At 40.9% G+C, this 18,374-nt stretch overlaps 1 protein-coding gene across 1 annotated transcript in view; it reads right to left on the bottom strand.

The window, feature by feature from the left end:
• Positions 1 to 543: 543 nt before the first annotated feature.
• Abcc9 (ATP binding cassette subfamily C member 9) overlaps positions 544 to 18,374 on the bottom strand; it is a 123,604-nt gene continuing 105,773 nt past the window's right edge. Inside the window, exons 32-40 of the mRNA XM_037204319.1 lie at positions 18,165 to 18,266; positions 16,882 to 17,002; positions 15,241 to 15,371; positions 14,109 to 14,187; positions 11,675 to 11,783; positions 10,134 to 10,237; positions 9,204 to 9,337; positions 6,164 to 6,226; positions 544 to 2,427 (exon numbers count right to left, since the gene is read on the bottom strand). Coding sequence (XP_037060214.1) covers positions 2,290 to 2,427; positions 6,164 to 6,226; positions 9,204 to 9,337; positions 10,134 to 10,237; positions 11,675 to 11,783; positions 14,109 to 14,187; positions 15,241 to 15,371; positions 16,882 to 17,002; positions 18,165 to 18,266 — 981 coding nt within the window. The 3' untranslated portion in view covers positions 544 to 2,289. The remainder of the gene's footprint in view (positions 2,428 to 6,163; positions 6,227 to 9,203; positions 9,338 to 10,133; positions 10,238 to 11,674; positions 11,784 to 14,108; positions 14,188 to 15,240; positions 15,372 to 16,881; positions 17,003 to 18,164; positions 18,267 to 18,374) is intronic.

The raw sequence follows: 18,374 nt of genomic DNA, 5'->3' as shown, positions 1-18,374 counted from the left end.
TACATAAAATCTCTTCCTTGGTGAGTTTGAGCCAATGCTTAACAAATCAATGATGTCAATAACATACAGTTACTGAAGAAGAAAACTGAATGTAAGTTTTCAGGTGCATCCTATTAGCTGGCATTTCTCCTTTGAACAGGTGGCATGTAGTTTTAGGCAATGGGCCAATATAGGAGCTAGTTCTATGACTGCATAATCCAAAGACTGTTAGAAAATGAGCGGCAAGGGATAGACTAGAAGACAATTATATGAGTCAGTCAATAAGTGTTTGGAAAAAGTCCAGTCATAGAAACACTTAGTTCAAGATGTTAAAAAAAAATAAAAATGAGAAAGAAGAAGGAGGAGGAGGAAGAGAAGGAGGAGAACTGGTTCACTCAATGGAAACAACCCTGGGGTCTGTTTATAAAGTGATGGTACACATTTATGACTCTTAGAAATCATGAAGGCAGGCAGACCAGGTATTGTCTGGCAAGTATGTTGACTCATATCTATTGACTGGTTAACATGCAATGGAACTGTCTGCAGAAGAAAAGTCACCTGCTGTAATTGAGTAAACAAAAGACTAGTTTATTATGTAAGATAAGCCAATATGTTCTCATGTACTATAGAGAGTAAACTTACAGTGTACATAATAAACAAATTTAATATACTGAGAATAAATAGAATAAACATAACAAGGAGTAGTAAAGAGTAACCTGTAGATGCTCACTTGTGTGCAGGATAGTGTAGTTTTACACCAGAAGGGGCCATGTCTATAGCAAACCTTTCTGTGCAAGAAGAAGGTGTGACTTGGTAACAAACATCATGGATATTCAGCCCCAACAGAATTGTTCAAACGAGCAGTATTTTAGTAGATTAGTCAATTTTTATGAAGCACTTTTGAGATTGAATTTATCGATAATGACTGTGATCTACTGGTTTTTTGCAGATAATACTATTATTTTCTCCTAATGAAGTCTTATATGTGGGACAAGAGCTGGTGGTTTAAGCAAAGTAATCCGAACCATTTTTGTCCATCATTATGAACTTCTTACACTATGGTTCTGTATCTATGAAGACATCTGGATATATCCTGATCCACAAGAATTTTAAGTCTTGAGACAAATGCATTCCCCATCAATTATGTGTCTTTGAGATCTTACAATGTGTGAAAACCCTTATATGAAACTCAGCAATGCTTGTATCAGGTGGGCAAGAGTTACAGAAACTGTGGTAGCTAGGATAACAGGGAAGCTAATGTTCAGTAAGTTTGACTTTATTAACTAGTATGTAAGTGAAACAGGACACTTATACCCTACAGATTTCTGGTACACTCTTGTGCACTAAAATTAGAACAGGACAAATGGTCACATGTATTTCATCAATGTCTACAGGTGAAATCTGCCAAGTAGAAGTAAAAACTCACTATTTATGTAACCCTCCCACAGAAATATATTGTAGGGAATATTTGGTACCCTTGAGGAATGTGCACTTGCCAAGATTAACATACAGCTAAGATGTGGCATGAATGTGTGTGTGTGTGTGTGTGTGTGTGTGTGTGTGTGTGTGTGATGGATAAGGCCATTTACCTATATTCTATATATAATGTAGCACTTCAGGGTTCAGAATCATTACCTTGCTGATAAAGAATTAAACTCCAGAAAGCTTAACTGTCCTATTGCTAGAGGACTGAACCTAACTTGAACTTTCTCTTATTGGACAGAGGAAAGTGGAAACAGGTACAATGTTTTCAAATATTCAACCTCATGTCACAATCTTTCTCTCGTAAGAGGTTGGCTTTACAGAGGTACTAAAAATGCATAATTCTTGGTGACAAGAAATTATTAAAAAGGGGAAAAGTAAAAAAAAGCATAAAAATATTCTCCTAAGGTAGATCATGAACTTTAGTATTTCGTTAGAAAATGAATTTCTTTTACTCTCTTCCTACATGGGCGTCCCAACAGCAAGGCAAGGTCAGCCCTCCCGGGGAGAGTGTGGTAACGCAGATTACTCATTTCAACCCCCGTGTTTGACAGGCATTGACCGGACTTAACTCAAACTGATTTACTTGCGTGTTTTAACATAGCCTGCTATTCTAACCCGGCCTGATCATTAGAAAAATAACCCAATGATGAACCTACAAGAAGTGTCTCTCAGGAAACTGTTAAACCAAAACAGGAAACAGAAACCTCAACTTTCATACAAAAATCTGCTGAAGTTTATGGTGCCGCCCTGTGAAGGCCAAGGTGAAGCTCCTTGGGTGTGCTGACGGCAGGCATTTCAATCCAGGTAGGACTGCAAGGCATCCCTTCACATGTCGGCACGAACGAATGAGGCAAACACTCCATCTTCCTGGGCCAAGAGGCTTTCTGGAGTGTCATATTCCAAAATGTTCCCTCGCTTCATCACGATGACCAGGTCTGCAGTCAGAATGGTGTGAACTCGGTGCTGTGTGAATATGAAAACCAGCAACATTAGTTATGAATCTGAACTCATGAGCCAAAACAAGGAATATGAATATCTCACAGACCGGTCATGCATGGTTGCTTCTTTACTTTGGGTATGCCAAGAAATACTCTCTTCTTGCATTAATTAATTAATTGGTTAATTAATACACTTCTATTGGTTAATTAATACACTTCTAAACTCCAACCAATGTAGTTAGCTGTGTCTGCTCTGTCTTAACGTTAGTCAGCTAGTGTTGTCACTATTTGACTAAACCTGACAACCATGCACACTAATAAGTGTGTCTCCGTTACATGCTGAAGGGAGCCATTGTCAACCAGTTAGGTCATATTTTATTCCTGTTTACAGTTATCTCATGTGTGAGCCCACTAAATCTCTGGATTAACACACAATGAGAAGGACCCTGAGAGATTCAGGTCTGGGGAATCCCACCTGGGGAAGTCTATTCTGGCATTCAGTATTTGAATGTGTTATTCAGGTGTATTGATGTGTGGTCTCTTATTCAGTGGAGATCACCATCACTCACTGGCTCACTTCCCATGTGGCCCCCTTGGAAGAGGGACTATGGCATTACTTAATAGTAATAATAAAAACTGCCGTTTATCTAGGATATGCCCTATGTTAAGTGCACCACACACTTGGAAATCATCAAAATGTTCTTCGGCAGTGGGTCTTCCCTCACTCCACTCCATCAGGGATATCATTAGGGTTCAGACAGATCAAGAAAAATAGAGATGATCCAGATAATTAACAGCACAATCATCATCGAATCATCATTGAGACAGGTTTGCTAGTTTCAGAGGGCAAGGTCTTTTCATCCTGCCATCCCTCAGAGGATGTTGGCCAGCCACGATGAGTGTTGTAATGATGTGTGAGCAGGCTCTACATTCCAGTTCCCATACCTGTCACCTGCGCAGTCTCCATCAGCATCCTAACCAGGGGTGCTGCAGCTTTGTACCTACACAAGGATGGCAGCGATGGCCCTGCCATCAGCATAATGTGAGAGAATTTGTGTGGAAACTGCACACCTTTTCTGGCACATATAAACAAATGATAAATGTCAACTGCTGTTAGGAATTCTCTTGATGGTTTAGAAGGAAAACTCTTGGTGGCCTTTATTCTTGCTGAGATCAGCCTATACCATAAAAATCTAAAGCCAGTCTCATGAAGTTTTAAATTTGCTGGGAGACACATTTTACAAGCAGCAACAAGCAGTTGAAAGCAACTTTAGTACATACATACATACATACATACATACATACATACACACAACCCTCAGCCTGTTCTCTGTGTTAGCATTTTGATATGTAATCAGCATAAAAATCTTCATGTCTCCTTCTCCATTTTTTGTCCTTGCTGTTTGAGATGCATCATGTATTTTAGACATGCAATGACTCTCAAGAGCTACCAGCCACTCTCAAGGTCTCATAGTCACCTACAGCTATTTTTAGGAATTTTCCAGAAGTTGAGGGGCAATGTCCATCTTTGAGAAAAGACCAGAGCCATGTGCACCCCCATGCATCTGGAAGAAATAGACATAGCAAATTGCTTTATAACTATTAATGCATTTTCTCTCCAGAAAAATATTATTTCTCCAATAGCCATATCAGAGGTGCTTAAAAAGAATTTGGCTTTTATGTCTATGAAGACAGTTTTATAAACATTGCTGTAATAGTTAAAAATAATGTTTACTAAAATAATAAAAACATTGAAAAATCTTAGCCAACAGAAATAAATATACTTTGTGTTTATTCCATTAATTCACATTACTTTTTGTTGTTGTTGGGAAAGTGTGGGGTCAGTTAGTATTGAAGAAAATTTCAAAATGCTCCAGAGAAGTTATCCAATTGAGGGTGAGGAATAAATCGTTTCCATAAATAAACCCCAGGAACTAATTTGGAATGTGATGGCTCCTTCTAAGAAGCCAGAAAAACATGTATTTTTTAAAAGATATTTTATGTTTCAGTGGCAGTTGACCAAGGTAATGGGGAGCTTTTAGGCTGAGAAAGAAAATAAATCTTAGCAGAGCTGTGGATCTCTCTGGAAGGAGCCTATGACAAGTGAGGTGCTGGTCTATCGTCAATGAGCCACTTGTGTAGCCTGGGCTTCTCCTGAGTCTCCTAGTGATGGCTCATCCCTGTGACCTTTAGGTGGGGGATGCTGGGAGTTTAATGACCTCCACATTGGGTGTGCATAGTGAAAAGTATTCCACAAATACAGTTAAAAATCAGGTAAAAGAATGTAACTTTGCATTAAAGATACAAATTGTGATCAAGTAATCTTCAAGATAAAGACTTCATGGGACTGCCCACCACCACCATGCTTCATGCAGAGCAGAGATTTGGTCTCCTAGGTTACCAGGGGTCTGACATTCCTTTCTCCTCCCACTCACAAAGGAGCAACATGGAATTCTCCCTACATGTCTCTAGTGAGACAACTCTTGAACCATATTCAAGAAGTGGTATTTCACGTCAGCTGGTTCTCTAGTCTCTTAGATCATTTACCATGGTAAGAATGAACTTGCGAGGCTGCCCCCCTATCAAGAAGGAGGAACCGAAGAGCTTATCAGGAAAATTAGAGAAAGTGGGGCTTCCTTTACCTGGTCCCTATGGGAAGTCATTTCCTGCAGCTTGAGGAAGACACACTTCAGAGAGTGGCTTTCCCCCACAAGTAGTAAGGGTTCCTCAACAGCTCAGGTTCTCAGCAATTACACTAAGCAATCACATAAATGAAAACCTTCTTTGGGCAGGTAACACACATGGCATTTTTAAAAGTGACTAGAAAAAAGCCTCAAATCAACTGATCCTTAGAACAGAGGAAATCTTGCTTCCTATTTCTTAAATGCTGTCTTTGAAAACATAAGCATGCTCCTCAGTCAGTAGCACACACGGTGTAAGCACTTGGTTGAGCTGACTTGCATGGTCATCCGCATGGTTAGTTCTTCCCCCAGCAATCCTTTCAATCATAGCCTCAGCTCTGCCTTGCTCAGGCAAGTCAGCTAAGACATCTACCAGAGAATGAGACACTTGGAGGAGCAGATCACGCTGGGCTACTTGTTGGTCATCACCAAAGTAGAAAAGAGGCCATTCTTGTGTTCCAGCAAGTTTGGACCAGTGTCACACTCCACTAAAATACCCTCAGAAAAGACTAAAACAAGGCCTGCATCCACAATAGAAGAGACTCGGTGCTGGAGGAGAGAGAAGTGGAGAGAGAAAAGAATCAGTGAGAAGGAAAATGGACGAGGTCTCATCAAGTCTTCAGTGGGCTGCAATGAGAGCAAAGATCAGACCAAACACAATGAGGAAGAGACAGAAAAACTAACACCCTTGCAAGCAAGCAAATGGTGGCTAAGTGAATCAGCAACCCAATCGAGGCTACCTAATGCAGGGACATTACCTTCCCATGCCATGGGCATCTCATTGTCTTCTATTTTAAAACGGGTGAATGAGGAGAAATTATATACAAATATTAGCTAAATTGGTCATGGAACTTAGGAACTTTGTGAAAACTACCATGCTGCTGGAAATTAGCACTGACACTGGTCAGTTGGTGTCCTTACACTTCAGATGGTGTCATTGAAAATAAATGATATATGTGACATGAAACAGGAGAGAAATACACAATTCAACATCAGTATATTTCACCTTCTCAAACTTAAAGCTCAAAGAGCCTTACAACCAAACTACAGAGGAAGGAAGTGACCCCACACGTTACTTACAGCTATGGTCACGACTGTGCGGTCCGCAAAGGCTGTCATTACTACTTTCTGCAAAATGTTTTCCTGCCAAAAGGAAAAGAGACGTTTCAACTTTCAGGAGCCTACTTTCTCTTGACAAAATATTTTATACCCCAAGATCAATACTCCACTGCCCTGTTCCTTCTGAGCATACTGACTCCAAGTCTTCCGTGGTGTTGATAAGGAAATATAGTTACTAGCAGGCTGGGTTTTGGAAATGTCTTCAAAATACAAGAAAAGTCAGTTATCATAAGTGGAAAGGGGACCATGAGAAAGGAGGAAGAGATCTTTCTTTAAAAATTAATTTATTTTACCCTTGTATGTATGCCTTGTGTGTATTTATGTTGAGAGTATGCAGGCACCCACAGAAGCCAGAAGAGGGCACCAAACTCCCTGAAACAGGAGCTACAGGTGGTTGTGAGCTGGCTGATCTGGATGCTGGGAACCTAACTCAGGTCCTCCATTAGAGCAGAGTGTGCTCATCACTGCTGAGCAGTTCTGCAGCCCCTGAGGGAGATCTTAAGGGATGGGGGTGGGGAGCGATGCGATGCATGTGACTTGAAAGCAGAAGGGAAGACTATTTCGGAGGAGGAGGAAGTATGGGGGTGGTAACGGCAGTGGGGGAGGGATGAGAATAAGAAGAAAATACAGTGGTGGCACTTATGTGTGAAAGTGTCATGATGAAACCCATTGCTTTGTATGCTAACTGAAAAGGAAAGCTCAGTGGTTGATCTGACTGACAGATCTATTGCCAGGAACTCAAAGAAGAAAATGAAGCTCAGGAGCATGGATGCACTTGCTTATTAGACCACAGCAGTATATGACCGAAGCTAATCAAACCCTATCCTGGTGCTAACCTTTGGCTTAGCAAGCAAAGAGAAACTGAAGTCCATGTCAAAACTTGGATTTTTGACCCATAAAGAATGTTTAAGACAAAAATACTTTCCTTCACACCACAAACTATGATTATCATTATATTTGAACGTGTTGTGGGTGAAGAGTCCATCTCACTCCTCGAGGAAAATCCCGTTACCCATGTATGCCATTCAGGTTGCTTGCTGCTGTTTGAGTCATGCATTCTCACTCCCTCTCCTTCTCTCCACTATGCTGAAGCAGATGCCCTCGGACATGGCTGATAAATACCGATTTGCGTTACTTCCGACCATAGGCCATTTTGTTATTTTTATACTATGGTAATTGTGATGTCACATAACTTGGTAATGTACTTTGATTAGTCTTAATAGACAAAAAAGAAAAAAAAACTTGTGAAGTCAGGCATAGCGGTTTGTGCTTGTAACTCTAGTTAGCTCTAAGGAGGCAGAGGCAGGAGGATTGCAAACTGAGGCCAGCCTGGGTATGATAGTGAGTTTCAGGCCAGCCAGGATTACATGGTGAGACTCTGTCTTAGAAAGCTGGAGTAGGGGGCAGGAAGGAGCCAAATTATCACCTTCATATATGGTTGGTTCTTAGCAATCTTGAAGTGGCTTTATTTGGGGGTAATTTCACCCAGTCTGAAGTGAGCAGCAGGAAGGCAGCATGGAATTAGGAGTATAAAGACTCTGGCCTTTCCCATGAGTACACGGGGAAAGCCATTCTTAATTCAAGTCATTATTAATTTTAACAAATACAATTGTTGTAGCCAACAGATGGCTTTTGCTATCATGGTCTACTGAAAAGGGATCTACATTCCACAATTCAAAGTTCTCATGACCTGTGGCCTTATTCCTGCACACTGCTCTCATCCACTGAGCCCTGGAACACACCTGGAAATGTATCAGAAAATAAGGATCCTGTGCTGATGAGCAACACTCACTCCTCCAGACTAAGATCTCTGCTAAACAGCCTTTATTTCTACTTCCCTTCCTTCCCTCTCTTCCCCACTATGAGTTCTGTATCAACACCGGTGCTGTTTCCATGACATTGATTTCTTTCAGAATCTTGTAAGTGAGGCCATGCAGGATTTGTTTTCCTGTGAGTGGCTTGATTCATTTAGCACAGTGCCCTACAGTTCCAACCACGCTGTCACAAGTGTCAGTGTGTACCCCTTCGCAAATGTTGTGTGGCATTACCTGATCTCTATACACCGCATTCTCTTTATCTGACTGTCAACACACTTAGGTGTATGAATTAATATGTCAATAATGCTGAGGGGAGCAAAGCCATGTGGATGCCTGTCCTTTATAATCTGATTCCTTTTGATATACATCTGGCAGTGGGTTTGCTGGTTCACACGGTAGATCTGTTTTTAGTTTTTTGAGGAATTTCCATGTTTTCCAAAACAGCTGCGCTGATGTTCGTTTGCACCAACAGTGTGCCAGGGGTCCCTCTTCTCTCTGTCCTCCATGGTGCTCACTGTTTCTCCATCTACTGCTCAGTCAGTCAATTATACAGTTACATATTGCAAATGTGTTGATTTTCAACATTTCCACTACAACGAAATGTGGTCAATTGCTTGGGTTAGAGATACATTTGTTTGCTTGATTGACTCTTTCTACGCTGTATAACATGGATGGTGACTTCATATTGCCCTCCTCCCCGTGTGTGTGTGTGTGTGTGTGTGTGTGTGTGTGTGTGTGTGTTGTATACAAATAGGGATCTGGTGCTTATTTCTCATTTCTTCTCAACAGTGTTAGCAGTCTGAATTCATATCAAATGAAAGGTTTAAGGAGAGATTAAGAGACCAAGTGGCTTGTCCAGGGTCACATTTAGCCAGTGTGCAGTAGGGTTTAAGAAGAAATAGAATATCCCAACCCGAATTCTGCTTCTCTTTCTGTTTTACCATCCGGTTAATCTGTGATCTCCCAGTGGATGAGGGCTGAGTTTGTTTTTTATGAGTCTCTACTACTAGTATAGATTTTTAAAAGTGAGTCTTGGTAAGAGAAACCCCTTTTGGTTGATCAAGGAGTCGGTTGGGGTGTCGTCTGCAACAATAGCATTGAGGACTCCGAACCCAGTCAGAAGACCACACCCAGTCAAACACCTCCCCAACACGTTGGTTTTCAAAGCCGAGGTGCAAACTCACCGTGGCCATGTCAATGGAGGCTGTGGCCTCGTCCATGATGAGTATGCTGCTCTTTCTCACGAAGGCCCTGGCCAAGCAGAACAGCTGCCTCTGCCCGACGCTGAAGTTCTCCCCACCTTCAGTGACAGTGGCATCTGAGGCAGGGTAAGCAAGAGGCTCACTAACAATAGTAAGAAACTTTGGTGGGGGAGGGGAGTCAGGAAAAACATGACATGTACATGACTGGCCTGGTATGCTGTTGAAGAGATGGCCTCCTGAGAGGCAGTGAAGAGGATGCTGGCTCATCTTATTTTTGACAACATATGGAGAACTGGGTCCCAACAGCTAAGTCAAGAAATACTGCTAGACATTTGCAAGACCAGAAGACCTTGGGAATTGTTCAATTATTTAGTCCACTTCTCCCAGTTCTCCCAGGAGATTGTGTAATTTACCTACCTGTGGCCTAGGGAGATCAAGTGGTTTGTTTAAGGTCATGTTTATCTGATGTGTAGTAGGCCTTGAGAAGAAATAGAATATTCCAACCCCATTTCCACTTCTCTTTCTGTTATATCAACCCATTAATCTGTACTGTCTCAGTAGATGAGGGTTGAATTTGTTTTTATCAATGTATCTCCACTACTGCTGTAACTTTATTAAAACAAACAAACACAGATGAGGGCTGAGACATGGCTCAGCAGTAAAGGGCACTGGCTGCTCTTGCAGAGAACCTGTGTTTCGTTTGCAGCACCCACATGATGGCTCACAGCCTCCTGTATCTCCAATCTCATGTCCTCTTCTGGTCTGCATGCACATGATACACATACAAACAAAAAAGTACACGTACATACACATAAATAAAAGTAAATAATATTTAAATAAAAAATGGCACTAGAACTATGCAGCTCTCCAGAGCATGAAGCTAGAGGCATGTGGAGTCACTTGTAGCTGTACCTAAACCTCCCGGCAGAGATTTCACCATATTCTTCAGCTGGGCAATTTCTAGAGCCTCCCAGAGCCTGTCATCCGTGCACTTGCACTCAGGGTCCAAGTTAAACCTGTAAGGAAACAACTCTGCTTATCAGTTAATAATAAACATGAGACGATATATTCAACACCAGAACAGGGCTCAGTTCAGAGTAAGCACAAAATCCATACTTTAGTGATGACTGAATGAATGACCTTCAATGTTAACACAAACGTTTTTTACATTACCGGGTGAATTTGCATACATGATACAATATGATCAATATTATTACCCGGATCTGTATTATACTTAGTATAACCAGAATATTGTCTAGTCAATATCCCATAGAACTGATGCTAAACACACAAGTCTGTGTGGGAATATATAATACACAACAGAAGTATTCAGAGTATATCAGAGGTACAAGTTGATACAATACTGCTAAGTAACTTGATGCATCTAGAACTTTTTAAAGAATGTTTTTAATTTTTAAAATGAAAATATAATTACATAATTTCTCCCCTTCTCTTCCCTTCTGCCAACGTTCACATACAGCCCTGCTTCTGTCTCTCAAATTCATGGCCTATGTTTCTTTAATTGTATGTATGTATGAGAGAAATAGATAAATACAACCTGCTCAGTCCCTACAATGTTATCTGCATGTATATGTTTTCAGGGATGAGCACTTCATATTGGATAACTAATTGATGTGCTCTTCCCACTCTCCACATTCCTTAGTTACCTATAGTTCTTTGTCTAAGGCTGGACCACTAGAACTTTAAAAATTAAAGAAATCTTACATGACATTCCATACATTTTTTCTCTAATATAAATAATAATTCTTGAATGTAGGTAGCAAACACTTCTTTGTAATTAGGTGACGGGGGGGGGGGGTCAAGAGAAAAAGCAAAATAAAACAAAACAACAAATAAAGCCACACATGTACACACTCATACCTTCCCCGCCCACCCTAATGATCTAGTAGCTGTCTGGGTAGACCTTGGACTCAGACAGTCTGCTACTGGATGGCAATTCTACCACTTACTTGGACTATGAACTTGAGAAAGACACAACAGCTTTGAGTTTCAAAATAATCATTTGTAACATGGGGATAATAATATGACCTCAAAGCATTTTCTGAGGATTTAATCAGTATATTAAAAGCAACTACTAGGAGAGTGAATATCTCCAGTTGTTTTATACTTTTTACTGATTTATGGGAAACAACAAACCAGGGCAGAGACCTCTGGAGTTGCTTTGTCCAAGTGATTTGAGAGGAGAATAAAAGTTGTGAGAGGCAGGGAGGCAGATAGAGACAGTCTACGTTATCTGCTGAACCCAGGACAGACACACAGGAATCAGGCAGGTATCTGAAATGTTGCCAGTCACTGCAGACTTTATAGACTCAAACAGGAGAGAGCTCAAAGCACATGTCTAGGCTAGCACACCCAAGAGCTCCTACTCCAGCTGTGGGGCAGCTGTGCTCGACTTGATCATCTTGATGAAGTCCTCAGACTAGTGCACTCACCGGATAGAGCCACTGAACAGGATCGGGTCCTGGAGAATGATGGACAGTCTAGAGCGCAGTGTGTGCAGGGGCAGTTTGGAAATGTCTATCCCATCAATGACTATCTTTCCTGTTACAGAAAAACAAATGCTGCAGACACATAGCAAACTCATGAGAGAGATTTTCATTCATTTAGTAATTAAAATTGTTCTCCCCTACTCTCTCCCACCATTGCCTGGCCATGAGGGCCTGGGCTCAGTGCCCAGTTCCTCCAATGAATGAATGAATAAAAGATTTTTTCCAAGTTCTAGGTTGAAACACAGAATATAAAGCTTCCCGTTTAAGTATCAGAAACATCTGTCTCTAACAAAAATGTACACTTCTGGGGAGATTTGTCTTTCTGATGTATTTTCCCCTGAAGGAATGTTCTGTTATTGTTCATATTTGGCCAGGCAAACCCAAATCACTTTTCCCCCTTTGGGTCTCCTTTCTTCTAGAAGGCCTTTACCTTCCCTTCCTGTTTAATTTTGCTTTGTACGATTTGTTGGAATCAGACATCCTGTATGTGTTTACTTATTTTTCATTGTCTAGCTCCACACATTCAAGTTTACTGAAGACAAAGCTTTTGGCCTGTCACCCACTGCTGGGACAAATAGCACAACATATTGTGAATAGGAAAGCAAGTTCTGACATGAGAGCAGATGTCACCAAGATAGCCCGTATTGTCTGTAGACTTACAGGACTGCACATTCTTCATGTCCCCTTTACCTGAGAGATTCATTTCCTCATCTTGTCATGCAAAGACAATGTTTCTTGAGGGACAAATAAGATGGACTCAGAATGTCATCTACAGCCCAGCAGAAGCAAGGAGGAGGAACTTAAGTGGGTTCTTTCAGGGACGATGCTACTGAAAAGGCATCAAGTTGGTTCCATTTCTGAGGCGTGCCTAAAAACCACCTTTGTAGATGCCTGAAGATCAGGCTAATTGAATAAGCTCAGCCATAGTCAACTGTCAGTTGACTTTGGACCATGTAATTGCCCGGAGACACAACTCTGCAGAAGGCATTGCCCATCACGCTTACTATGCCACTGAATTTACTCTCCCTCATTCTGATTTCAATGGTTCATACACACACACATACACACACACACACACACACACACACACACACACACACACACACATACACATTTTAAGACAGCTTCTCTCTATTATGTAGCTCTGGCTGTCCCAGAAATCACTGTGTAGACCAGGCTGGCCTCGAACTCACAGAGATTAACCTGCCTCTGCCTCCTGAAGGCTGCGATTAAAGGCGTGCACCACCATGCCCAGCTACAGTTCAGTTTCATTGCTCACAAACTAATCTTTTATCTCACAGAGTTGTTTTGTAGATTAAGTAAAATAATATAAGCTGTCAAGTGCAATAAAAATACAAAGTACTATAATTATCACTGTAGTCAATAGAGACAGTAGTAGGAATCATTTCCTGGGCTAAAGGTCAGGGTCATTGCTGGAGCTCCTTTCATTTAGGATCGCTTATGTGTTGCTGGCCTGTTTATAGCCACTCAATAAACTAAAAAAAAACAAAACAAAACAAAACAAAACAAAAAAAAAACATGACATACTATTTTTCTAAAACAAAGATTAAATGATTTCTGCTGTTATAGTACATGAACAAATATTTCTGGATATTGTGGACATGAATTTAACATTTTGCAGCAAGGTTTGTCTACACACAAAATGTTCAGCATCACTAAACTGTGTTATTAAGAACACAACTATAAAGGTCACACAACTAAATTATGAGTGCAGATTACTTATTTCTGTGTCATTTTTTTCCTTCAGTAGAGAAAGACATATTTTTTAATCTGGGGAGAGCAAAGCGACCTCCCCGTTTCTTTCCTCTCAGAACCTCACCCCCATCTGTTGATGCTCCTGTGGTGGCTGTGTGCATCCTGTAAGTTTATTACAACCTGCTGGCAGCTGTCACTAGGCCTTCATTTGGGACTATCATTTTATTCTCCCAATTCTATGTTCTCCTGTTATCTTCGGGGTACCTGCCTCGACCCATGTGCAGGATACGAAGTTCTGATAAATATTTGCTGTTTATTTTCACAGAATTAGGTTGGCTCTATTGATTGGGCTCTATTCTTTTTAAAATATTTTTTTCTTTCTTTGTGTGTGTGTGTGTGTGTGTGTGTGTGTGTGTGTGTGTGTGTATGTGTGTGTGTGTGTGTGTGTGTGTGTGTGTGTGTGTGTGTGTGTGCATAAGCCCAGGTGCACACACCATAGTGCAAGTGAAAGTTAGAGGACAACCTGTGGGAGTCAGTTATCTCTTTCCACTCTGTAGGTCCTGAGTACTGAACCCAGGTTGTCGGTCTTGGTGGCAAGCACCTTTACACACTGAGCCACAAAAGGCCACCTGGCTGGCATAAAACTTAGTTAACAACTCACCATCAAATATGTCGACCATTCTGAAGAACGCCAGAGATAAGGATGACTTCCCACTGCCAGTTCGACCACAGATGCCCACCTGAGAAGAGCAGGAGCAATGGAGATCAGACAAAGGCATGAAAGACATTGAGGTATTTTTAGCTTCATCAAGGTACCATGGAAAAAGTACAAATTTGCTCAAATAATTGCATCACAATTTTCTGCTTAGAGCTCATGAATTATAATAAAATGAAGTCCTCACTAAACTAATGATTGCATCCTGATTTTTATTTCTATGTGGCTGTGTTGTTTCCTGTTCCTGGCTTCATTTCTACTAGATCTTCAAAGAAGAGTTAATACCAATACTCTCTAAATTGTTCCACATAATAGAAACAGAAGGAACATTACCAAACTCCTTCTATGAGGCTACAATTACCCTGATTCCTAAACCAAACAAGGATGCAACAAAGAAAGAGAACTACAGACCAATCTCCCTCATGAACATTGATGCAAAAATACTCAATTAAATACTGGCAAACAGACTCCAAGAATACATCAGAACAATTATCCACCATGATCAAGTAGGCTTCATCCCAGGGATGCAAGGGTGGTTCAACATACGAAAGTCCATCAATGTAATACACCATATAAACAAACTCAAACTGAGCATTGTAGCAGGAATCTTAAAAGTGCTCAGTTTTTGCTGAGCAGAAATGGGTTAATAAGAATGAGTCCACTGTCCCCACACATAATCTTTTAAAAATAGGAATTAAAAGAAATCGATTCAGAGCAGATCTAGAATGGAGGCAAAGGTCATGGAGGAGATGTCTAGTACAGCTCTGAGCCAGAAATCAGAAATTTTAAATAGTGTGCCTGGTGTTGACCATTCTGATTTTGACAGGATGCTAATGAAGGGCAGAATAACTTAGGGAGCATTTGGTGTCCTGCTTAGATCGCCTCTCTCCCCTCCTTTTTCATGCAGATAATTTTGTCCACAGCATATGTGGAATATGAGTCTGGATCTGGACACCTGTGGTGGGTGTTGACATGGTAATGAGGTGCTCACGTGGTGATGGGGAGGTGCTCATGTGGTGATGGGGGCTCCACCAGAGATTTATGCAGACAAACAATCAGACAGTGGTGAATCCCATACCTTCTGCCCAGGTTTGATGTAAGCCTTGACGTGTTTCAGAACGGGCTTCAGATTATTTTCATATCTGACACAGAGATCATGAATCTTGATCTCGCCTTCCTGTGGCCAATGTTCTGGGACTTGAGAGGGATCTGAGGGTAGTAGAATAGACAACGGTAGTTAAGACATAGGTGAAGAGAGAAACACAAATTTAAATGTGTATAATTTCCAGGAATTGCTTTAACAATGTGTGTGTGTGTGTGTGTGTGTGTGTGTGTGTGTGTGTGTGTGTGTGTGTGTAATTTCCCTAAATTCATTTTAATACTGAAACAAACTATGACAGCTTATTTTTTAAATTTAAATCGCCTTCAGAGTGAACAATGTTGATCAAGAATTTTAAGTTTTTTGAGTTATTTTCTTTCTTTTAAGTTTAGGTTTTGAAACTTTCGCATAGATACACAGTGCATTGTGACCATTCCTTACCATAACTTCCTTTTCTAGACGGCCTTCCACTTCTGCTGACCCCCTGTACTTTTCTAACTAGTGCCCTCCTACTTTCCTGCTTTCTTGTGTGGTACAATTTTAACTTCTGTGAGGGGGGGGGCATTAACATCATCCCATCGCTTTGGCATCCCAGCATTTAATATTATTCAAGCTAAGTAAAGATAGTTCATTTGTGAATTGATGGACATGTGAGTGGATCCTCAAACACCTGAAGCTTCTAATGTGAGAGTATCCGTTATTTGAAGATAAAAGGCAAGGCTTGCTGTGTCCCTAGCAGGCAAGCAAGATGTCAGTATCTGCAGTTCTAAGTGGACAGCCATATTGGGAGGTAAGCATAACACTCTGGGAGCAGGGAGGGTGGAGAGGGTCATCCAGGGGGACTTGAATTAAAAGCAGTTCTTGAGATGAATCTTAGGGAATTGAATTCAAATATGTGTAAGAGAAGAACAAAGGCAAAAGAGTACTGTATCATGCTATTGTGTCTAGGAAGTATGTAAGTGGGTGAGAAAGGGGACTGGGGGTGGCAGGCGTCACTTAGTGGCCTCGGCTATAACTGGGACTGTGTACTTTACCAGCTAGAAAGCCACTGAATAACTTAGGCAAAACAATGCATTTTGATTGAGATTTCCATCTAAGGAAGGCCATGCTGTGTTTATTCTCAACTTTCCTGGCAGTTATTCTAATAGAATTAAGAATCTTGTTTAGTACTTTTAAGTTTCTTGATGTTTAAGTTAACAAAGCTATAAGAAAGAGAACACACTATAATAAGGTGCCAATACATTTGCACTTCTTTCTAAATAGTATTGAATATTGTCTACTTAGAGTCTACTTATATCCAAGACTAAATTTTTGCTTATTCTCAGCTGCTAATATCAAGCAATATCAATACGAGAGGGGGTGTAGTGTGTGCATACATATTGCCAGCACTCAGAAGACCGAGACAGGAGAATCTTGAATTTAAGGTCAGCCTAGGTTACATAGACTTAACATGTCTCACAACCCTAAACTCCAAAGATACATAAATAAATGAATAAATAAATAAAAGCAGGAAGGAAAGGAAGGGAGGAGTGTAAATGAAGACAAGAAGGGATTCTCTTGGTATTAAAGTGACAGAGCGCAGCAAATGCAAGGTTCCCAGAACAGTCATGTTCACAGTACCCATGGTGCCTTCATAGTTCTCGGACTCCATAGTCAAGAAACTGTTCACTTTCTTCACTGCACCCATCTGGACCTCCAAGTCAGCCAAGTTCCTCACAACCCAATTCAAATAATTGGTTATCTGTAGCAGGTGACAAAAATGGTCACATTTAAAATAAGCAATTCTCATGGTCACTGAACATCTGGGGACAGAATGACCTATACAGTATCCACCACATGGTCCAGTTCATAAGTACTGCAGGTTAGCAGACAGCAGAGAGAGCATCATGAGACATCGGTAGAGAAGGTGTGTGTGTTCTTCAAAGGTCTCTCATGTTTCTACTTCATGAACTGCTCTCCAATTCCCCTACACAGTGGAGAATTGATTCCATTCATGTACATGCTAATCTCATTTATATTCATGCTCATTTTAGTGCCCCAAATGGGATGTAAACAGCACAAGACAGGGATTTCAAACAACCTCAGGAACAGGATGCCTGTGGGATTTGAGAATTTTTTAGAAACTAGTGTCAATGCCAGAAAAGAATCTAAGGGACCTGGAGATGCTTCAGCCTGCAAAGAGCTTGTCATACAAGCATGAAGGCATGGGTTTGGATCCCCAGAACCCATTTAAAAAGCTGGATATAGTTGTGTAAGTCTTTAACTTCAGCACTGGAGAGGAAGAGGCAGGAGAATTCCTGGGGCTTGTTAGTCAGCTGGTCTAGCCAAATAAGCAAGCTCCAGGTTCAGTGAGAGACATTTTCTCAAAAAGTAGTGATAGACGAAGACAGTTGACATCAACCTTTGATCTCTATAGGCACAAGTGAGCAGACTTATAGATAACCTGCTCACACATATGACCACATACACACACCTCCAAAGAGAAAAGACACAGGAGAGAGGGCTCAACAGTTAAGGGTATAGAATGCTCTTGCAGAGGGGGAGTTTGATCAATAGCACTCATGTTGGCTGGTTCTCAACTGCCTGTAGCTCCAGCTCTAGAGGATCTGACACTCTGGCCTCCGTGAGCACCTGCATCGGTGTATGCACACATGCACAGGTACACATGCACACAATACACATAATTAAAATTTAAATAAAATCTTTAAAGTGAAAAGGAGAGAAACTAATCTAAGCTGTCCTAAAATGTTAGCTTTAGGCTCTTTAGGCTCAAATCTATGTTGTGTAAATAACATGTTATAAATCTCAAATTTTGATATTGTCCATGAAAGAGAGGTGATAATTATTGTGGAAAGTTCCTCCAGCATTGCATGGAAAGAAAGATTATTTTCATCAATACCTACCGTGAGGGCATACAGAAGACCCAAACCCACTAGTCCAGAACTGGAAGATTCACGAATGGATGCGATGGATGCTGTGAGGACAATGCAAGCTCCAAGGTAGTCCTGGAAATCGGGAGATAAGGGACAAGATGTGAAGATTCCACAATTGTTAAACCAAGGATGTCAACTAACTTAGAGAGAGTGATCAGTCAGTGAAAAGCACACCATTGC

This window comes from Peromyscus leucopus, chromosome 3, assembly GCF_004664715.2.
Source record: "Peromyscus leucopus breed LL Stock chromosome 3, UCI_PerLeu_2.1, whole genome shotgun sequence".
NCBI lineage: Eukaryota > Metazoa > Chordata > Mammalia > Rodentia > Cricetidae > Peromyscus > Peromyscus leucopus.
The sequence above is the reverse complement of the archived record's forward strand: the minus strand, read 5'-3'. Positions and strand labels throughout refer to the sequence as shown.